Genomic DNA, 23,584 nt, shown 5'->3' with positions numbered 1-23,584 from the left:
CGCTTAATAAATGCCATTATGATTATCATTACTGGGCACATTCATTCATTCATTCAACCGTATTTATTGAGCACTTACTGTGTGCAGAGCACCGTACTAAGCGCTTGGGCAGTACAAGTCGGCAACATATAGAGATGTTCCCGACCCAACATTCATCCATTCATTCAATCGTCTTTATTGAGCGCTTACTGTGTGCAGAGCACTGGACTAAGCGCTTGGGGAGTCCAAGTCGGCAACATCTTAAGCGCTTAAGCGCTTAGTACAGTGCTCTGCACACAGTAAGCGCTCCATAAATACGATTGATTGATCTAGAGACGGTCCCGACCCAACAGTGGGCTACCCAACAGCGGGCTCACGGTCTAGAAAGGGGAGACAGGCGACAAAACGAAACGTATTCACAAAATGAAAGAAATAGAATGAGTGTGTGCAAGTGAAATGTGCAAGTACAATGTGTGCAAGTAAAATGTGTGCAAGTGAAATGAACGAATAAATGAATGAATGAATGAATAAATAAATTCATTTATGCGTGAATGAATGAATGAATATAATAATAAAATGAATAAATAAAATAAAGCAATAAATACTACAAATAAATAAATAAATAAATAAATAAGTGAAATAAAGTAATAAATAAATAAATTGGCACATAAATAAGCAGATCAATAAATAAATGGATAAATGAATGAATGAATAAATTCATTTATGAGTGAATGAATGAATGAATATAATAAATATACAAACAAACAAACAAACAAATAAGTAAATAAGTAAATAAGCGAATAAATAAAGTAATAAATACAATAATAATAACATAAAGTAATAAATAAATAACATAAAGTAATAAACAAATAAAATAACGTAATAAATAAATAAATATGCACATAAATAAATGTATAAACAAACAAACAAACAAACAGATAAATAAATAAGTGAATAAATAAAGTGATAAATACAATAATAATAATAACATAAAGTAATAAATAAATAACATAAAGTAATAAACAAATAAAATAAAGTAATAAATAAATAAATATGCGCATAAATAAATGTATACATAAACAAACAAACAAACAGATAAATAAATAAGTGAATAAATAAAGTAATAAATACAATAATAATAATAATAACATAAAGTAATAAATAAATAACATAAAGTAATAAACAAATAAAATAAAGTAATAAATAAATAAATATGCGCATAAATAAATGTATACATAAACAAGCAAATAAATAAATAAATAAATAAGTGAATAAATAAAGTAATAAATACAATAATAATAATAATAACATAAAGTAATAAATAAATAACATAAAGTAATAAACAAATAAAATAAAGTAATAAATAAATAAATATGCGCATAAATAAATGTATACATAAACAAACAAATAAATAAATAAATAAATAAGTGAATAAATAAAGTAATAAATACAATAATAATAATAATAACATAAAGTAATAAATAAATAACATAAAGTAATAAACAAATAAAATAAAGTAATAAATAAATAAATATGCGCATAAATCAATGTATACATAAACAAGCAAATAAATAAATAAATAAATAAGTGAATAAATAAAGTAATAAATACAATAATAATAATAATAACATAAAGTAATAAATAAATAACATAAAGTAATAAACAAATAAAATAAAGTAATAAACAAATAAAATAAAGTAATAAATAAATAAATATGCGCATAAATAAATGCATACATAAACAAACAAATAAATAAATAAATAAATAAGCGAATAAATAAAGTAATAAATACAATAATAATAATAATAACATAAAGTAATAAATAAATAACATAAAGTAATAAACAAATAAAATAAAGTAATAAATAAATAAATATGCGCATAAATAAATGTATACATAAACAAACAAATAAATAAATAAATAAGTGAATAAATAAAGTAATAAATACAATAATAATAATAATAACATAAAGTAATAAATAAATAAATATGCGCATAAATAAATGTATACATAAACAAACAAATAAATAAATAAATAAATAAGTGAATAAATAAAGTAATAAATACAATAATAATAATAATAACATAAAGTAATAAATAAATAACATAAAGTAATAAACAAATAAAATAAAGTAATAAATAAATAAATATGCGCATAAATAAATGTATACATAAATAGATGGATAAATGAATGAATATAATAATAATAAAATAAATAAATAAATAAGTTAAGTAGTAAAGTAATAAGTATGATACTAATTATAAAATAAATAAATGAATAAATAAATAAAATAAAGTAATAAATAAATAAAATACAGTAATAAATGAATAAAAATGCAAATGAATGGACAAATAAATAAATAAATAAATAAATAAAAATGGATAAATGGATAAATAAATGGATAAGTAAATGGATAAGTAAATAGAGTAATAAATGCCTGCCCAGCTGACGGGGGCCGATGCCCGTGGGTCGTCTCCTCCATGGCAGGTGATTCCGATGACCCAAGAATTCATCGCGGCCAACATGGGCCGCCCCTTCATCGAGCCGCCGCCCTTCGACCTGTCCAAGGCCTTCGGCGACAGCAACTCCTGCTCCCCGCTCATCTTCGTGCTGTCTCCCGGGGCCGACCCCATGGCCGCCCTCCTCAGGTTCGCCAACGACCAGGTGACTCTACTTCCCCCCAAATGGCCGCCCAACTCTGGGGTTCATTCCTTCCTTCCTTCATTCGATCGTATTTATTGAGCGCTTACTGTGTGCAGAGCACTGGACTAAGCGCTTGGGAAGTCCAAGGGTTGTGGACGCCGCGCGGCCCAGTGGGAAGAGCCCGGCCTTCAGGGTCAGAGGTCATGGGTTCTCATCCCGGCTCCGCCCCTTGTCCGCTGGGTGACCTTGGGCCAGTCACTTCACTTCTCTGGGCCTCAGTTCCCTCATCTGTAAAAAGGGGATGAAGGCTGGGAGCCCCCCCGTGGGACAACCTGGTCACCTTGTAACCTCCCCAGCGCTTAGAACAGTGCCTCGCACATAGTAAGCGCTTAATAAATGCCGCCATCATCATCATCGGAGAAGCAGCGTGGCTCAGTAGAAAGAGCCCGGGCTTTGGAGTCAGAGGTCATGGGTTCAAATCCCGGCTCTGCCAACTGTCAGCTGGGTGACTTTGGGCAAGTCACTTCACTTCTCTGGGCCTCAGTGACCTCATCTGTAAAAATGGGGATGAGAAATGTGAGCCCCCCGTGGGACAACCTGATCACTCGTATCCTCCCCAGCGCTTAGAACAGTGCCTTGCACATAGTAAGCGCTTAACAAATGCCATCATTATTATTATTATTAATCCCGGCTCCGCCCCTTGTAGCTGGGTGACCGTGGGCCTGTCCACTTCTCTGGGCCTATGTTCCCTCATCTGTAAAATGGGGCTAATAATAATAATGACATTTATTAAGCACTTACTATGTGCAAAGCACTGTTCTAAGCCCTGGGGGAGATACAAGGTGATCAGGTTATCCCATGGGGGGCTCACAGTCTTCATCCCCATTTTCCAGATGAGGTCACTGAGGCCCAGAGAAGTGAAGTGACTTGCCCAAAGTCACACAGCTGACAATTGGCGGGGCCAGGATTTGAAGCCATGACTTCTGACTCCAAATCATCATAATATTAATAATGATGGCATTTATTAAGCGCTTACCATGTGCCAAGCACTGTTCTAAGCACTGGGGAGGTTACAAAGTGATCAGGTTGTCCCAAGTGGGGCTCACAGTCTTCATCCCCATTTTCCAGATGTGGTAACTGGGGCCCAGAGAAGTGAAGTGACTTGCCCAACGTCACACAGCTGACAAGTGGCAGGGCCGGGATTTGAACCCATGACCTCTGACTCCAAATTATCATCATCATCATAATAAAAATAGCACTTATTAAGCACTTACTATGTGCCAAGCACTCTTCTAAGCCCTGGGGAGGTTACAAGGTGATCAGGTTGTCCCAAGTGGGGCTCACAGTCTTAATTCCCATCTTCCAGATGAGGTAACTGAGGCCCAGAGAAGTGAAGTAACTTGCCCAAAGTCACCCAGCTGACAATTGGCAGAGCCGGGATTTGAACCCAGGACCTCTGACTCCAAAGCCCGGGCTCTTTCCACCGAGCCACGCTTCCTCTCAGGGGATGAGGACTGTGAGCCTCACGTGGTACAACCTGATCACCTCGTAACCTCCCCAGCGCTTAGAACAGTGCTTGGCACGTAGTAAGCGTTTAACAAATACCAAAATACCAAAATTATTAATCATTGAAATTTTAATTATTATTAATAATTAAAAATTATTATTACCACTTCATCATCAATCATATTTATTGAGTGCTTACTATGTGCAGAGCACTGTAATAAGCACTTACACACTTGTCAGCTGTGTGACTGTGGGCCAGTCCCTTCACTTCTCTGGGCCTCAGTTCACTCATCTGGAAAATGGGGATGAGGATTGTGAGCCCCATGTGGGATGCCAACTTGTATTTCTCAAGCGCCTAGTACAGTGCTCTGCACACAGTAAGCGCTCAATAAATATGATTGAATGAATGAATGAATGGGGATTGTGTCCAAACCAATTATCTCGTATCCCCCCCCAGTGCTTAGAACAGCGCCTGGCACCTAGTAAGTGCTTAACAAATACCACAATCCTCATCATCATCACCCGGCAGGTGCTCAATAAATACCATCAGCTGGTTGTTGAATCCAGCAAGTGGCTCAGTGGCAAGAGCCCGGGCTTGAGAGTCAGAGGTCGTGGGTTCTAATTCCGACTCTGCCACTTGTCAGCTGTGTGACTTTGGGCAAGTCACTTAACTTCTCTGGGCTTCAGTTCCTTCACATCTGGAAAATGGGGATTACTAATAATAATGATGGTATTTGTTAAGCGCTGTTCTAGGCGCTGGGGGGATACAAGGTGATCAGGTTGTCCCACGTGGGGCTCACAGTCCTCACCCCCATTTTCCAGATGAGGTCACTGAGGCTCAGAGAAGAGAAGTGCCTTGCCCAAAGTCACCCAGCGGACAAGTGGCGGAGCCGGGATTTGAACCCATGACCTCGGACTCCCAAGCCCGGGCTCTTTCCACTGAGCCGCGCTGCTTCTCTAAGAGTGCGTGGGACAACCTGTTTACCTTGTATTCCCACCAGCGCTTAGAACAGTGCTTGGCACATAGTAAGCGCTTAACAAATGCCTTCGTTATTATTATTAATAATAATATATTAATTATTATCATTATATGATTATAATATTAATAATTATTATTAACAACGAAACGAATTATATCATTCGTTTATATATAATATAAGATATAACTATAATGTAATATTATATTATTAATTATATATTATCGTTATTATTCCCTGCTTCCTGGCCCACGCCAGCTCTAACAAACTGTCCGATCCGGCGTACGGTTGCCCGTCGCGGACGGGGAACGGGGCTCCCGTCGCCGTTGTTTTCTCCCAAGCGCTCAGTACAGCGCTCCGCTCCCTGTAAGTGCTCAGCAGGTAGCACGGGTTTCTTTTTTAGGGCTACGGAGGGTCCAAACTGAGCTCCCTGTCGCTGGGCCAAGGCCAGGGCCCGATTGCCATGAAAATGATGGAGAAAGCGGTGAAGGAGGGGTCCTGGGTGGTGCTCCAGAACTGCCACCTGGCTACTTCTTGGATGTCCACCCTGGAGAAAGTCTGCGAGGTACCGCGGCCCGGGGCGGCGGGCCCCGAGGGACGGGCGGAGGGACGGAGGATTGACCGGTGCTCGCTCATTCCTGAGAAGGAAGGACCAGTGCTTGCTCTTTCCGGTTGGGGAGGGATTAACAGTGCTCAGTTTCCCAGGGAGAGGGAGGACAAGTGCTCACTGTGCCTGTCAGGAGGCCAGACCAGTGCTCGCTGTTTCCTGGGGGGAGAGAGGCCAGTGCTCGCTATTTCTCAGGGAGAAGGAGGACAAATGCTCACTGTTTCCTATCAAGAGTGCTCGCTGTTTCCTGGAGGGAGGCAAGGCCAGTGCTCACTATTTGCTGGGGAGACAGAGGCCAGTGCTCGCTGTTTCCCGGGGAGAGGGAGGACAAGTGCTCACTGTTTCCTGCCAGGAGGCAAGCCCAGTGCTCGCTGTTTCCTGGGAGAGTGAGACCAGTGCTCACTGTGTCCCGAGAGGATGGAGGCCCAGTGCTTGCTGTTTCCTGGAGGGAGGGAGGCCGGTACTCAACTGTTTCCTGTGAGGAGGAGGACCAGTGCTCGCTGTTTCCCGGGGAGAGGGAGGACAAGTGCTCACTGCTTCCTGGAGGGAGAGTGCTCAGTGTTTCCTGGGAGAGTGAGGCCAGTGCTCACTGTGTCCCGAGAGGGTGGAGGACCAGTGCTTGCTGTTTCCTGGAGGGAGGGAGGCCAGTACTCAACTGTTTCCTGTGAGGAGGAGGACCAGTGCTCGCTGTTTCCTGGGGAGAGGGAGGACAAGTGCTCACTGTTTCCTGGAGGGAGAGTGCTCAATGTTTCCTGGGAGAGTGAGGCCAGTGCTCACTGTGTCCCGAGAGGATGGAGGACCAGTGCTTGCTGTTTCCTGGAGGGAGGGAGGCCACTACTCAACTGTTTCCTGTGAGGAGGAGGACCAGTGCTCGCTGTTTCCCGGGGAGAGGGTGCACAAGTGCTCACTGTTTCCTGGAGGGAGAGTGCTCAGTGTTTCCTGGGAGAGTGAGGCCAGTGCTCACTGTGTCCCAAGAGGATGGAGGACCAGTGCTTGTTGTTTCCTGGAGGGAGGGAGGCCACTACTCAACTGTTTCCTGTGAGGAGGAGGACCAGTGCTCGCTGTTTCCCGGGGAGAGGGAGGACAAGTGCTCACTGTTTCCTGGAGGGAGAGTGCTCAGTGTTTCCTGGGAGAGTGAGGCCAGTGCTCACTGTGTCCCGAGAGGATGGAGGACCAGTGCTTGTTGTTTCCTGGAGGGAGGGAGGCCAGTACTCAACTGTTTCCTGTGAGGAGGAGGACCAGTGCTCTCTGTTTCCTGGGGAGAGGGAGGACAAGTGCTCACTGTTTCCTGGAGGGAGAGTGCTCAGTGTTTCCTGGGAGAGTGAGGCCAGTGCTCACTGTGTCCCGAGAGGATGGAGGACCAGTGCTTGCTGTTTCCTGGAGGGAGGGAGGCCACTACTCAACTGTTTCCTGTGAGGAGGAGGACCAGTGCTCGCTGTTTCCTGGGGAGAGGGTGCACAAGTGCTCACTGTTTCCTGGAGGGAGAGTGCTCAGTGTTTCCTGGGAGAGTGAGGCCAGTGCTCACTGTGTCCCGAGAGGATGGAGGACCAGTGCTTGTTGTTTCCTGGAGGGAGGGAGGCCACTACTCAACTGTTTCCTGTGAGGAGGAGGACCAGTGCTCGCTGTTTCCCGGGGAGAGGGAGGACAAGTGCTCACTGTTTCCTGGAGGGAGAGTGCTCAGTGTTTCCTGGGAGAGTGAGGCCAGTGCTCACTGTGTCCCGAGAGGATGGAGGACCAGTGCTTGTTGTTTCCTGGAGGGAGGGAGGCCAGTACTCAACTGTTTCCTGTGAGGAGGAGGACCAGTGCTCTCTGTTTCCTGGGGAGAGGGAGGACAAGTGCTCACTGTTTCCTGGAGGGAGAATGCTCAATGCTTCCTGGGAGAGTGAGGCCAGTGCTCACTGTGTCCTGAAAGGATGGAGGACCAGTGCTTGCTATTTCCTGGAGGGAGGGAGGCCAGTACTCAACTGTTTCCTGTGAGGAGGAGGACCAGTGCTCACTGTTTCCTGGGGAGAGGGAGGACTAGTGTTCACTGTTTCCTGGAGGGAGAGTGCTCAATATTTCCTGGGAGAGTGAGGCCAGTGCTCACTGTGCCCCGAGAGGATGGAGGACCAGTGCTTGCTGTTTCCTGGAGGGAGGGAGGCCACTACTCAACTGTTTCCTGTGAGGAGGAGGACCAGTGCTCGCTGTTTCCTGGGGAGAAGGAGGACAAGTGCTCACTGTGTCCTGGGAAGACAGAGGACCAGTGCTCTCTGTTTCCCAGGAGAAAGAGGACAAGTGCTCACTGTTTCCTGTCAGGAGGCAAGACCAGTGCTCACTGTTTCCTGGGGAGAGAGAGGCCAGTGCTTGCTGTTTACTGAGGAGAGGGAGGACAAGTGCTCACTGTTTTCCATAGGGAGGGAGGCCAGTACTCACTGTTTCCTGTGAGGAGGAGGATTAGTGCTCGCTGTTTCCCAGGGAGAGGGAGGACAAGTGCTCACTGTTTCCTGGGGGGAGACAAGACCAGTGCTCGATGTTTCCTGGGAGAGTGAGGCCAGTGCTCACTGTGTCCCGAGAGGATGGAGGACCAGTGCTTGCTCTTTCCTGGAGGGAGGGAGGCCACTACTCAACTGTTTCCTGTGAGGAGGAGGACCAGTGCTCGCTGTTTCCTGGGGAGAAGGAGGACAAGTGCTCGCTGTGTCTTGGGAAGACAGAGGACCAGAGTTCTCTGTTTCCTGGGGAGAGGGAGGCCAGTGTTCACTGTTTCCCAGGGAGAGGGAGGACAAGTGCTCACTGTTTCCTGTCAGGAGGCAAGACCAGTGCTCGCTGTTTCCTGGGGAGAGAGAGGCCAGTGCTCACTGTTTACTGGGGAGTGGGAGGACAAGTGCTCACTGTTCCCTGTGAGGAGGAGGACCAGTGCTCACTGTTTCCCAGGGCAAGTGCTCACTGTTTCCTGGCAGGAGGCAAGACCAGTGCTCGCTGTTTCCTGGGGGGATGCAAGGCCAGTGCTCACTGTTTCCCGGGGAGAAGGAGGTTAAGTGCTCACTGTTTCCTGTGAGGAGGAGGACCAGTGCTCGCTGTTTCCCGGGGAGAGGGAGGACAAGTTTGCACTGTGTCCTGGGAGGATGGAGGACCAGCGCTCGCTGTTTCCTGTGAGGAGGGAGGCCAGTGCTCATGTTCCCCGGGGAGAGGGAGGACAAGGGCTCGCTGTGTCCTGACAGGAGGCAAGACCAGTGCTCAGTGTTTTCTGGGGGGATGCTCACTGTTTCCCGGGGCGAGGGAGGACAAGTGCTCACTGTTTCCTGTCAGGGGGCAAGACCAGTGCTCAATATTTCCTGGGGAGAGAGAGGCCAGTGCTCGTTGTTTACTGGGGAGAGGGAGGACAAGTGCTCGCTGTTTCCTGTGTGGAGGGAGGCCAGTGCTCACTGTTTCCCAGGGAGAAGGAGGACAAGTGCTCACTATTTCCTGTCAGGAGGCAAGACCAGTGCTTGCTGTTTCCTGGGGAGAGGCAAGGCCAGTGCTCACTGTTTCCTGGGAAGAGGGAGGACAAGTGCTCACTGTTTCCTGTCAGGAAGCAGGGCCAGTGCTCACTGTTTCCTGTAAGGAGGAGGATCGGTGCTCGCTGTTTCTCCGGGAGAGGGAGGGCAAGATCTCACTGTGTCCTGGGAGGACGGAGGACCAGTGCTCGCTGTTTCCTGTGAGGAGAGAGGCCAGTGCTCACTGTGTCCTGGGGAGAGGGAGGACAAGTGCTCACTGTTTCCTGTCGGGGGCAAGACCAGTGTTCAGTGTTTCCTGGGGAGAGAGAGGCCAGTGCTCACTGTTTCTTGTGAGGAGGAGGACCAGTGCTCACTGTTTCCCAGGGAGAGGGAGGACGAGTGCTCACAGTTTCCTGTCAGGAGGCAAGACCAGTGCTTGATGTTTCCTGGGGGGAGAGAGGCCAGTGCTCACTGTGTCCTGGGGAGAGGGAGGCCAGTGCTCACTGTTTCCTGTGAGGAGGAGGACCAGTGCTCGGTGTTTCCCAGGGAGAGGGAGGCAAGTGCTCACAGTTTCCTGTGAGGAGGAGGACCAGTGCTCGCTGTTTCCCAGGGAGAGGGAGGACAAGTGATCACTGTTTCCTGTCAGGGGGCAAGACCAGTGATCGTGCTTGCTGTTTCCTGGCAGGGGAGAGAGGCCAGTGCTCGCTGTTTGCTGGGGAGAGAGAGGCCAGTGCTCACTGTTTCCTGTGAGGAGGAGGACCAGTGCTCACTGATTCCCAGGGAGAGGGAGGACGAGTGCTCACTGTTTCCTGTCAGGAGGCAAAACTAGTGCTCGCTGTTTCCTTGGGGGGAGAGAGGCCAGTGCTGTGTCCTGGGGAGAGGGAGGCCAGTGCTCACTGTTTCCTGTGAGGAGGAGGACCAGTGCTCACTGTTTCCCAGGGAGAGGGAGGCCAGTGCTCACTGTTTCTTGTGAGGAGGAGGACCAGTGCTCGCTGTTTCCCAGGGAGAGGGAGGATGAGTGCTCACTGTTTCCTGTCAGGAGGCAAAACCAGTGCTCGCTTCCTGGGAAGAGGGAGGCCAGTGCTCACTGTTTCTTGTGAGGAGGAGGACCAGTGCTCACTGTTTCCCAGGGAGAGGGAGGACAAGTGCTCACAGTTTCCTGTCAGGAGGCAAGACCAGTGCTCAATGTTTTCTGGGGAGAGAGAGGCCAGTGCTCACTGTTTCCCGGGGAGAGGGAGGACAAGTGCTCGCTGATTCCTGTCAGGGGGCAAGACCAGTGCTCAATGTTTCCTGGGGAGAGAGAGTCCAGTGCTCACTGTTTCCTGGGAGGAGGAGGAGGACCAGTGCTCCCTGTTTCCTAGGGAGAGGGAGGACAAGCGCTCCCAGGGCCGGGCGATAGCAGGTAGGCCGCACGGCCTCTCCGGAGGCGACGGGGCAGTTTCGGCCACATTGTCTCCCCCGGCCCCCGTGTGCAGGAGCTGAGCCCCGAGTCCGCGCACCCGGATTTCCGCCTGTGGCTGACCAGTTACCCGTCTCCGAACTTCCCCGTGTCCGTGCTCCAGAACGGCGTGAAGATGACCAACGAGGCGCCCAAGGGCCTGCGCGCCAACATCATCCGCTCCTACCTCATGGACCCCATCTCCGACCCGGACTTCTTCGGCAGCTGCCAGAAACCCGTGAGTCGGGCGCCCCCGGGGACCCCCCCCCCCCCCGCCACCCCCATCAGCCGCATGGCTCAGTGGAAATCAATCAATCAATCAGTTGTATTTGTTGAGCGCTTACTGTGTGCAGAGCACTGGACTAAGCGCTTGGGAAGTACAGGTTGGCAACATATAGAGACAGTCCCTACCCAACAGTGGACTCACAGTCTAAAAAAGCCCGGGCTTGGGATTCAGAGGTCGTGGGTTCTAATCCCGCCACCGCCACTTGTCAGCTGGGTGACCTTGGACAAGTCATTTCACTTCTGTGGGCCTCAGTCCCCTCGTCTGTAAAATGGGGATGAGGACTGGGAGCCCCACGTGGGACAACCTGATCACCTTATATCCCCCCCAGCTCTTAGAACAGTGCTTTGCACATAGTAAGCGCTTAACAATTGCCATCATTATTATTATTACTAAGCGCTGGTCCCTCCATCTCAGCGGAGACTTCAGTCAATCGATCAATCAATCAATCAATCAATCGTATTTATTGAGCGCTTACTATGTGCAGAGCACTATACTAAGCGCTTGTGAAGTACAAGTTGGCAACATATAGAGACAGTCCCTACCTAACAGTGGCCTCACAGTCTTAAAGCGGGAGACAGAGAACAAAACCAAACATACTAACAAAATAAAATAAATAGAATAGATATGTACAAGTAAAATAAATAAATAAATAAATAGAATAATAAATATGTACAAACATATATACATGTATACAGGTGCTGTGGGGAAGGAAAGGAGGTAAGATGGGGGGATGGAGAGGGGGACGAGGGGGAGAGGAAGGACGTCATTCATTAATTCAATTCATTCATTCATTGAATCATATTTATTGAGCACTTACTGTGTGCAGAGCATTGTACTAAGCACTTGGGAAGTACAAGTTGGCAACATAAATTCTATTTATTGAGCACTTTAGTGTGCCTTAAGCACTGTACTAAGCGCTTGGGAGAGTACAGCATAACGTGGCTCAGTGGCAAGATCCCAGGCTTGGGAGTTAGAGGTCGTGGGTTCGAATCCCGGCTCCTCCACTTGTCAGCTGTGGGATTTTTGGGAAGCCACTTCACTTCTCTGGGCCTCAGCTACCTCATCTGTAAAATGGGGATGAAGACTGTGAGTCCCCTGTGGGACAACCTGAGATCACCTTGTATCCCCCCCCAGCGCTTAGAACAGTGCTTTGCGCATAGTAAGCGCTTAATAAATGCCATCATCATTATTATTATTATTATTATTATTAACCCCATTTTACAGATGAGGGATCTGAGGCCCAGAGAAGTGAAGTGACCTGCCCAAAGTCACACAGCTGGCAATTGGCAGAGCTGGGATTTGAACCCATGACCTCTGACTCCAAAGCCTGGGCTTTTTCCACTGAGCCACGCTGCTTCTCTATGGTGATGGTATTTGTTAAGCGCTTACAGGCAGCGTTCAAAGCGTCGGATGCCCCCGAGCCGCGGCCCGGAGGCCCGTTTCTCCTCTTTTGGGGGGCCTTTGGCCCAGTGGGCGCCCCGTCATTCATTCAGTTGTATTTATTGAGTGCTTACTGTGTGCTGAGCGCTGTACTAAGCGCCTGGAAAGTTCAAGTCGGCAACATCTAGAGACGGTCCCTACCCAACAGCGGGCTCCCAGTCTAGATGGGGGAGACAGACAAGGAAACATAACACGTGGACAGGTGTCAAGTCGTCAGAACAGAGAGAATTAAAGCTAAATGCACATCATTATCAAAATAGAGTAGTAAATATGTACAAGTAAAATAGAGTAATAAATCTGTACAAACATTCATTCATTGTCGTATTTATTGAGCACTTACTGTGTGCAGAGCACTGGACTAAGCGCTTGGGAAGTGCAAGTTGGCGACATAGGGAGATGGTCCCTAACCAACAACGGGCTCACAGGCTAGAAGGGGGAGACAGACACCAATCAATCAATCAATCGTATTTATTGAGCACTTACTATGTGCAGAGCACTGGACTAAGCACCAAAACAAAACATGTGGACAGGTGTCAAGTCATCAGAATTACAGTGCTCTGCACATAGTAAGCACTCAATAAATACGATTGATTGATCAGAATAAATAGAAGTAAAGCTAAATGCACATCTTTAACAAAATAAATAGAACAGTAAATATATACAAGTAAAATAGAGCAATAAATCTGTACATACATATATATATGTATACGTATAAACGTATATACACATATACATATATATATATAAGTATATATGTATATGCATATGTATATGTGTATGTACAGATATATATGTATATCGGAGAAGCAGCGTGGCTCAGTGGAAAGAGCATGGGTTTTGGAGTCAGAGGTCATGGGTTCAAATCCCAGCTCTGCCAATTGTCAGCTGTGTGACTTTGGGCAAGTCACTTCAGTTCTCTGTGCCTCAGTTCCGTCATCTGTAAAATGGGGATGAAGACTGTGAGCCCCCGTGGGGCAACCTGATCCCCAGCACTTAGAACAGTGCTATGCATATAGTAAGCACTTAATAAATGGCATTATTATTATTATTATTATTATTATTATTATTATTATATATCCAGGTGCTGTGGGGAGGGGAAGGACGGAGGGTGAAGGGGATGGGGAGGAGGAGAGGAAAAAGGGGGCTCAGTCTGGGAAGGCCTCCTGGAGGAGGTGAGCTCTCAGTAGGGATTTGAAGGGAAGAAGAGAGCTAGTTTGGGGGATTCATTCAATCGTATTTATTGAGCGCTTACTGTGTGCAGAGCACTGTACTAAGCGCTTGGGAAGGACACGTTGGCAACATATACAGACGGTCCCGACCCAACAGCGGGCTCACAGTCTTACCTCCTTCCCCTCCCCACAGCACCTGTGTATATTCATTCATTCATTCATTCATTCAATCGTATTTATTGAGCGCTTACTGTGTGCAGAGCGCTGTACTAAGCGCTTGGGAAGGACAAGTTGGCAACTTATAGAGACGGTCCCTACCCAACAGCGGGCTCACAGTCTTACCTCCTTCCCCTCCCCACAGCACCTGTATATATTCATTCATTCATTCATTCATTCAATCGTATTTATTGAGCACTTACTGTGTGCAGAGCACTGGACTAAGCGCTTGGGAAGGACAAGTTGGCAACATATAGAGACGGGCCGTACCCAACAGCGGGCTCACAGTCGTACATCCTTCCCCCTCCCAACAGCACCTGTATATATTCATTCATTCATTCATTCATTTAATCGTATTTATTGAGCGCTTACTGTGTGCAGAGCACTGGACTAAGCGCTTGGGAAGGACAAGTTGGCAATTTATAGAGACGGTCCCTACCCAACAGTGGGCTCACAGTCTTACCTCCTTCCCCCTCCCCACAGCACCTGTATATATTCATTCATTCATTCATTCATTCAATCGTATTTATTGAGCGCTTACTGTGTGCAGAGCACTGGACTAAGCGCTTGGGAAGGACAAGTTGGCAACTTATAGAGACGGTCCCTACCCAACAGTGGGCTCACAGTCTTACCTCCTTCCCCCTCCCCACAGCACCTGTATATATTCATTCATTCATTCATTCATTCAATCGTATTTATTGAGCACTTACTGTGTGCAGAGCACTGGACTAAGCGCTTGGGAAGGACAAGTTGGCAACAGATAGAGACGGGCCGTACCCAACAGCGGGCTCACAGTCGTACATCCTTCCCCCTCCCAACAGCACCTGTATATATTCATTCATTCATTCATTCATTTAATCGTATTTATTGAGCGCTTACTGTGTGCAGAGCACTGTACTAAGCACTTGGGAAGTACAAGTTGGCAACATCTAGAGACGGTCGCTACCCAACAGTGGGCTCACAGTCTAGAAGACTGTCGGATGTGCGGAGGGAGGGCATTCGGGGCCCGGGGGAGGACGGGGCCGGACGGGCCGGGCTGTCTCTGTCCCTGTGGCAGGAGGAGTTCAAAAAGCTGCTGTACGGGCTCTGCTTCTTCCACGCCCTGGTCCAGGAGCGCCGCAAGTTTGGCCCCCTGGGCTGGAACATCCCCTACGAGTTCAACGAGACGGACCTCAGGATCAGCGTCCGCCAGCTCCACATGTTCCTCAACCAGTACGAGGTCGGTCGGACGGACGGACGGACGCTAGGCCCGTCGGTCGGTCGCTCGGACGGACGGCCAAACAGTTGGCCTTTCAGCCGGTCAGTCAGTCAGTAGGATATGGCCAGTCGGTCGGCCGCTCAGTGTCAGTCAGTTGGTCAGAAAGCTGGACGGTCAGTCAGTCGGCCAGCTGGTTAATAATAATAATGGCATTTATTAAGCGCTTACTATGTGCAGAGCACCGTTCTGAGCACTGGGGAGGTTACAAGGTGATCAGGTTGTCCCATGTGGGGCTCACGGTCTTCATCCCCATTTGACAGATGAGGGAACTGAGGCCCAGAGAAGTGAAGTGACTTGCCCAGAGTCACACAGCTGACGAGTGGCGGAGCCGGGATTTGAACCCATGACCTCTGACTCCAAAGCCACTGAGCCACGCTGCTTCTGCCGGCCGGGCAGTCAGTTAGTCGGCCGGCCAAACGGTTGGTCTTTTGGCCGGTCAGTCAGTAGGATATGGTCAGCCAGTGTCAGTCAGCTAGGCAGCTGGCCAGTCAGTGTCAGTCAATCAGTTGATCAGAAAGCCGGACTGTCAGTCAGTCGGTCAGTCAGCCGGACAGTCATTCAGTCGGTCGGTCGGTCAGTCGCCCAGCTGGTTGGTCATCCAGCCGGTTAGTCAGTCAGCCGGCCAAACAGTTGGTCTTTCAGCCGGTCAGTCAGTCGTAGGATATGGTCAGCCAGTCAGTCAGTGTCAGTTAGCTAGTCAGCTGGCCAGTGAGTCAGTCGACCAGGTGGCCACTCAGCATCAATCAGTCAGTTGATTAGAAAGCTGGACAGTCAGTCAGCCGGACAGTCAGTCATTCAGTCAGTCAGTCGGCCAGCTGGTTGGTCATCCAGCCGGCTAGTCAGTCAGCCAGCCAAACAGTTGGTCTTTCAGCTGGTCAGTCAATCATAGGATATGGTTAGCCAGTTCATTCATTCATTCAATTGTATTTATTGAGCGCTTACTGTGTGCAGAGCACTGGGCTAAGTGCTTGGGAAGTTCAAGTTGGCAAAATATAGAGACGGTCCCTACCCAACAGCAGGCAGTTGGTCAGTCAGTGTCAGTCAGACAGCTAGTCAGCTGGCCGGTCAGGCAGTCGACCAGGTGGCCTGTCAGCCGGCCAGGCAGTGTCTGTCAGTCAGTCAGTCAGTCGGCTGATCAGAAAGCTGGACAGTCAGTCGGAAAGTCATTCAGTCAGTCAGTCAGACGGCCAGCTGGTAGGTCAGCCAGCCGGTCAGTCAGATAGTCGGCCGGCCAAACAGTTGGTCTTTCAGCCGGTCAGTCAGTATTATATGGTCAGCCAGTCAGTCAGTCAGTGTCAGTCTGTCGACCAGATGGCCAGTCAGCTGGCCAGTCAGTGTCAGTCAGTCAGTTGATCAGAAAGCTGGACAGTCAGTCAGTCGGTCAGTCAGCTGGTTGGTCGGTCAGTCAGTCGCCCAGCTGGTTGGTCATCCAGCCAGTAGTCGGTCAGCCAGCCAAGCAGTTGGTCTTTCAGCCGGTCAGTCAGTCGTAGGATATGGTCAGCTAGTCGGTCAGTCAGTGTCAGTCAGTCAGCTAGTCAGCTGGACAGTCAGTCAGTCGACCAAGTGGCTTGTCAGCCTGCCAGGCAGTTTCAGTCAGTCAGTCAGTTGATCAGAAAGCTGGACAGTCAGTCAGCCGGTCAGTCAGCCGGACAGTCATTCAGTTAGTCGGTCGCTCAGTCGGCAAGCTAGTTGGTCAGCCAGCTGGTCAGTCAGTCAGCTGGCCAAACAGTTGGTCTTTCAGCCAGTCAGTCAGTAGGATATGGTCAGCCAGTCAGTCAGTCAGTGTCAGTGTGTCAGCTAGTCAGCTAGCCAGTCGGTGTCAGTCAGTCAGTTGATCAGAAAGCTGGACAGTCAGTTGGTCAGTCAGCTGGGCAGTCATTCAGTCAGTCAGTCTGTTGGTCAGTCAGTCAGCCAGCTGGTTGGTCATCCAGCCGGTTAGTCAGTCAGCCGGCCAAACAGTTGGTCTTTCAGCCGGTCAGTCCGTCCATGGGATATGGTCAGCCAGTTGGTCAGCGAGTGTCAGTCAGTCAGCTAGTCAGCTGGCCAGTCAGTCAGTTGACCAGGTGGCTTGTCAGCCTGCCAGGCAGTTTCAGTCAGTCAGTGAGTTGATTAGAAAGCTGGACAGTCAGTCAGTCAGCCAGACAGCCATTCATTCGGTCAGTCGGTCAGTCAGTCGGCGAGTTGGTTGGTCAGCCAGCCGGTCAGTCAGTTAGTCGGCCGGCCAAACAGTTGGTCTTTTAGCTGGTCAGTCAGTAGGATATGGTCAGCCAGTCAGTCAGTCAGTGTCATTATGTCAGCTAGTCAGCTGGCCAGTCAGTGTGTCAGTCAGTCAGTTGATCAGAAAGCTGGACAGTCAGTTGGTCAGTCAGCTGGACAGTCATTCAGTCATTCAGTCGGTTGGTCAGTCAGTCAGCCAGCTGGTTGGTCATCCAGCCGGTTAGTCAGTCAGCTGGCCAAACAGTCTTTCAGCCCGTCAGTCAGTCCGTAGGATATGGTCAGCCAGTTGGTCAGTCAGTGTCAGTCTGTCAGCCAGCTGGCCGGTCAGGCAGTCGACCAGGTGGCCAGTCAGAGTCAGTCAGTCGGTCAGAAAGCTGGACAGTCAGTCAGTTGGTCAGTCAGCTGGACAGTCATTCAGCCAGTCAGTCGGTCGGCCAGCTGGGCGGTCAGACGGCCTGTTAGTCAGCTGGAGAGTCATTCATTCATTCACTCAATTGTATTTATTGAGCGCTTACTGTGTGCAGAGCATTGGACTAAGAGCCCTCCCCCTTAGACTGCAAGCCCCCCGCGGGACAGGGATCGTGTCTGCCCGGACTAGCCTGCCTCCACCCCAGTGCTTAGTACGGGGCCTAGGCATCTAGGGAGCACTCATTGACTACCACCATTATTTTCATTATTATCATGATGATTAATCTCGTTGAAGGCCCGTGACTCAGTTTCCCCGGCTCGGTGCGGTCCAGAAATCCAGTCGGGAGGTTCTGTTCTCCAGTCCTCCCTGATCATCAGCGCATCGGCCGGAGGAGCGAACCCGAGAACTGACCCCTGACCCCTGACCCCTGATGAGGAAAATGACCTTTAGGAGGGGCTCAGCCAGAGGAGCGAACCCGAGGACTAAACCCGACCCCTGACCTCTGACCCCTGATGTGGAAATTGACCTTTAGGAGGGGCTGAGCCAGAAAAATGACCCCGAGGACTAAACCTGACCCCCGACCCCTGACCCTTGGTGTGGAAATTGACCTTTAGAAGGCACTGAGCCAGAGGACCGACTCCGAGGATTAAACCCGACCCCTGACCCCTGACCTCTGATGAGGAAATTGACCTTTAGGAGGGGCTGAGCCAGAGGAGCGAACCCGAGAACTAAATCTGACCCCTGACCCCAACCAGGAAATTGACCTTTAGGAGAAGCTGAGCCAGAGGAGCGAACCTGAGGACTAAACCCGACCCCTGACCCCTGACCCTTGATGTGGAAATTGACCTTTAGGAGGGGTTGCACCAGAGGAGCCGAACCCGAGGACTAAATCTGACCCCTGACCCCTGACCCTTGATGTGGAAACTGACCTTTAGAAGGGACTGAGCCACAGGAGTGACCACAAGGACTAAACCCGACCCCTGACCTGGAAATTGACCTTTAGGAGGGACTGAGCCACAGGAGCCGAACCCGAGGTCTAAACCCAACCCCTGACCCCTGACCCTTGATGTGGAAACTGACCTTTAGAAGGGACTGAGCAAGAGGAGTGACCACGAGGACTAAACCCGACCCCTGACCTGGAAATTGACCTTTAGGAGGGACTGAGCCACAGGAGCCGAACCCGAGGACTAAACCCGACCCCTGACCCCTGACCCTTGATGTGGAAACTGACCTTTAGAAGGGACTGAGCAACAGGAGTGACCACGAGGACTAAACCCGACCCCTGACCTGGAAATTGACCTTTAGGAGGGACTGAGCCACAGGAGCCGAACCCGAGGTCTAAACCCGACCCCTGACCCCTGACCCTTGATGTGGAAACTGACCTTTAGAAGGGACTGAGCAACAGGAGTGACCACGAGGACTAAACCCGACCCCTGACCTGGAAATTGACCTTTAGGAGGGACTGAGCCACAGGAGCCGAACCCGAGGTCTAAACCCAACCCCTGACCCCTGACCCTTGATGTGGAAACTGACCTTTAGAAGGGACTGAGCCACAGGAGTGACCACGAGGACTAAACCCGACCCCTGACCTGGAAATTGACCTTTAGGAGGGACTGAGCCACAGGAGCCGAACCCGAGGTCTAAACCCAACCCCTGACCCCTGACCCTTGATGTGGAAACTGACCTTTAGAAGGGACTGAGCAACAGGAGTGACCATGAGGACTAAAACTGACCCCTGATCTGGAAATTGACCTTTAGGAGGGACTGAGCCACAGGAGGCGAACCCGAGGACTAAACCTGACCCCTGACCCCTGACCCTTGATGTGGAAACTGACCTTTAGAAGGGACTGAGCCAGAGGAGTGACCATGAGGACTAAACCTGACCCCTGACCCCTGACGTGGAAATTGACCTTTAGGAGGGACTGAGCCACAGGAGGTGAACCTGATGACTAAACCTGACCCCTGACCCCTGATGAGGAAATTAATCTTTAGGAGGATAGGAGCCAGAGGAGCCAACCTGCAGACTAAACCTGACCTCTGACCCTGACCCCTGATGTGGAAATTGACCTTTAGGAGGGACTGAGCCACAAGAGGTGAACCCAATAACTAAACCTGATCCCTGACCCCCAGTGAGGAAATTAACCTTTAGGAGGATCTGAGCCTGAGGAGCGAACCTGAAGACTAAACCTGACCTCTGCCCCTGACCCCTGATGTGGAAATTGACCTTTAGGAGGGACTGAGCCACAGGAGGCGAACCCGATAACTAAACCTGACCCCTGACCCCCGATGAGGAAATTAATCTTTAGGAGGATCTGAGCCGGAGGAGCCAACCTGAACAGTGCTTTGCTCATAGTAAGCGCTTAACAAATGCCATAAAAAAAACCTGAAGACTAAACCTGACCTCTGACCCCGACCCCTGACCCCTGATGCGGAAAATGACCTTTAGGAGGGGCCGAGCCAGAGGACTAAACCCGACCTCTGACCCCTGACCAGGAAATTGACCTTTAGTAGGGGCTGAGCCAGAGGAGGCCAACCCGAGGACTAAACCACGGGGGCCGAGGCAGCCAACTTGGCCTTCCCAAGCGCTTAGTCCAGTGCTCTGCACACAGTAGGCGCTCGATAAATACGATTGAATGAATGAATGAATGAATGAGAGCAGTCCAGAGGGCCGATGACCCTGGGGGTTCAGGGGGTGGATGCCTCCCGGGAGGCCCGGCCTCGGGGGGCAGCGCCCCGGGGCGGGGTCTGGGTTCGAGTCCTGAGTCGGGGGTCTCCCCTCGGGCCTGGCAGGAGCTGCCGTACGAGGCCCTGCTCTATTTGACGGGCGAGTGCAACTACGGCGGGCGCGTGACGGACGACTGGGACCGTCGGACCCTCCTCACGCTCCTCCACCGATACCTCGGGCCGGACATCGTCAACGACCCCCAGCACAAGTTCGACTCCAGCGGCCTCTACTACGCTCCGGCCGAGGGAGACGTGAGTCCCCCAACCCGCCGCCCCCCGGCCCCTCTGACCGGCCCGAGATCATCCCCCGACTGGAACCCCCCGTCGAGGGCGGCCCAGTGCTGGGCCCAACGTTCAGCACAGAGGCCGTCGCCTCCTCCCGGAGGACGGCCGAGATGGAGGGGAGCGAGGGTTTTGGGCGTCGGAAGGTCCTGGGTTCTCATCCCGGCCTTCCCACCTGTCTGCCGGGTGACCTCGGGCGAGTCACGTGGCTCAGTGGAAAGAGCCCGGGCTTCGGAGCCAGAGGTCATGGGTTCGAATCCCATGTGTGACCTCGGGCAAGTCACTTCACTTCTCTAAGCCTCAGTTCCCTCATCTGGAAAATGGGGATGAAGACTGTGAGCCTCCCGTGGGACAACTTGATCACCTTGTATCCCCCCCCAGCGCTTAGAACAGTGCTTGGCACATAGTAAGCACTTAACAAATGCCAACATTATTATTATTATTATTATTATTATTATTATTATTGTTATTATTATTCAAATCCCAGGTCCGCCCGTTGTCAGCTGTGTGACTTTGGGCAAGTCACTTCACTTCTCTGAGCCTCAGTTCCCTCATCTGGAAAATGGGGATTAAGACTGTGAGCCTCCCATGGCGCAACCTGATCACCTTGTATCCCCCCCACTGCTTAGAGCAGTGCTTTGCACATAGTAAGCACTTAACAAATACCATCATTATTATTATTATTATTAACAGTGCTTTGCACATAGTAAGTGCTTAACAAATACCAACATTATTATTATTATTATTATTGATATTATTCAAACCCCAGCTCCGCCAGTTGTCAGCTGGGTGACGTTGAGCAAGTCACTTCACTTCTCTGAGCCTCAGTTCCCTCATCTGGAAAATGGGGATGAAGACTGGAAGCCCCACATGGGGAACCTGATCACTTTATATCCCCCCCAGCGCTTAGAACAGTGCTTTGCACATAGTAAGCGCTTAATAAGTGCCATCATTATTATTATTATTATTATTATTATTAACTGTGCTTTGCACATAGTAAGTGCTTAACAAATGCTATTATTATTATTATTATTATTATTATTGTTGTTATTATTATTAAAATCCCGGCTCCACCAGTTGTCAGCTGTGTGACTTTGGGCAAGTCACTTAACATCTCTGGCCCTCAGTTCCCTCATCTGTCAAATGGGGATGAAGACTGTGAGCCCCCCAATGGGACAACCTGATCACTGTGTAACCTCCCCAGCGCTTAGAACAGTGCTTGGGACATAGTAAGCGCTTAATAAATGCCAGTGCTCCAGCACTTAGAACGGTGCTTGGCACATAGTAAGGGTTTAATAAATCCCATCATTATTATTATTATTATTCTCTGTGCCTCAGTTACCTCATCTGTAAAATGGGGATGAAGACTGTGAGTCCCCCCCATGGGACAACCATGTAACCTCCCCAGCACTTAGAACAGTGCTTGGCACATAGTAAGCGCTTAATAAATGCCAGTGCTCCAGTGCTTAGAACAGTGCTTTGCACATAGTAAGCGCTTAATAAATGTCGTTATTATTATTATTTTCACGATTATCAAGTGGGGGAGAGTATACCCGCTTTATCATTCATTCCTTCATTCAATTGTATTTATTGAGTGCTTACTGTGTGCAGAGCACTGACTAAGCGCTTGGGAAGGACAAGTCGGCAACATCTAGAGACGGTCCCTACCCAACAACGGGCTCACAGTCTAGAAGGGGGAGACAGAGAACAAAACCAAACGTTTTCACAAAATAAAAGAAATAGAATAGTAACTATGTACAAGTAAAATAAATAGAGTGATAACACTGAGGGCCAGAAAAGTGAAACGACTTGCCACCCAGCTGGGAACAGCTCCTCTCATCCCATCATTCATTCATTCAATCGTATTTATTCATTCATTCATTCATTCAATCGTATTTATTGAGCGCTTACTGTGTGCAGAGCACTGGACTAAGCGCTTGGGAAGTCCACTTTGGCAACATCTAGAGACGGTCCCTACCCAACAGTGGGCTCACAGTCTAGAAGGGGGAGACAGACAACAAAACAAAACATATTCACAAATTAAAAGAAATAGTATAGGAACTGTGTACAAATAAAATAGAGTGATAACACGGAGGCCCAGAAAAGTGAAACGACTTGCCACTCAGGTGGGAACAGCTCCTCTCATCCCATCATTCATTCATTCAGTCATATTTACTGAGCGCTTACTGTGTGCAGAGCACTGGACTAAACACATGGGAAGTCCAAGTCGGCAACATCTAGAGACGGTCCCTACCCAACAGCGGGCTCACAGTCTAGAAGGGGGAGACAGGCAACAAAACAAAACATATTCACAAAATAAAAGAAATAGTATAGGAACTATGTACAAGTAAAATAGAGTCATAATACTGAGGCCCAGAAAAGTGAAGCGACTTGCCACCCAGCTGGGAACAGCTCCTCTCATCCCATCATTCATTCATTCAATCGGATTTATTCATTCATTCATTCAATCGGATTTATTCATTCATTCAATTGTATTTATTGAGCGCTTACTGTGTGCAGAGCACTGGACTAAGCGCTTGGGAAGTACAAATCGGCAACATATAGAGACAGTCCCTACCCAACAGTGGGCTCATAGTCTGGGGGGCGGGGGGGAGACAACAAAACACAACATATTCACAAAATAAAAGAAATAGTATAGGAACTATGTACAAGTAAAATAGATAAAGTGATAACATGGAGGCCCAGAAAAGTGAAATGACTTGCCACCCAGCTGGGAACAGCTCCTCTCATCCCATCATTCATTCATTCAATCGTATTTATTGAGCGCTTACTGTGTGCAGAGCACTGGACTAAACGCATGGGAAGTCCAAGTTGGCAACATCTAGAGACGGTCCCTATCATCGTCATCATCATCAATCGTATTTATTGAGCGCTTACTATGTGCAGAGCACTGTACTAAGCGCTTGGGAAGTACAAATTGGCAACATATAGAGACAGTCCCTACCCAACAGTGGGCTCAC

General features: G+C 49.0%; 1 protein-coding gene across 5 annotated transcripts in view; it reads left to right on the top strand.

Moving 5' to 3' along the window:
* DNAH7 (dynein axonemal heavy chain 7) overlaps positions 1-23,584 on the top strand; it is a 356,587-nt gene that overhangs the window by 300,882 nt on the left and 32,121 nt on the right. For 3 of the 5 annotated variants that reach the window (XM_038748902.1, XM_038748900.1, XM_038748904.1), the window contains 5 exons: positions 2,467-2,643; positions 5,509-5,670; positions 10,640-10,840; positions 14,771-14,932; positions 20,388-20,573. In XM_038748902.1, the coding sequence (XP_038604830.1) occupies positions 2,467-2,643; positions 5,509-5,670; positions 10,640-10,840; positions 14,771-14,932; positions 20,388-20,573 (888 nt within the window). The remainder of the gene's footprint in view (positions 1-2,466; positions 2,644-5,508; positions 5,671-10,639; positions 10,841-14,770; positions 14,933-20,387; positions 20,574-23,584) is intronic. The other 2 variants (XM_038748901.1, XM_038748903.1) reach the window with 2 other exon arrangements.

Source organism: Tachyglossus aculeatus, chromosome 7, assembly GCF_015852505.1.
Source record: "Tachyglossus aculeatus isolate mTacAcu1 chromosome 7, mTacAcu1.pri, whole genome shotgun sequence".
NCBI lineage: Eukaryota > Metazoa > Chordata > Mammalia > Monotremata > Tachyglossidae > Tachyglossus > Tachyglossus aculeatus.
Note: the sequence above shows the minus strand (reverse complement) of the source record. Positions and strands in the feature narration are given on the sequence as shown.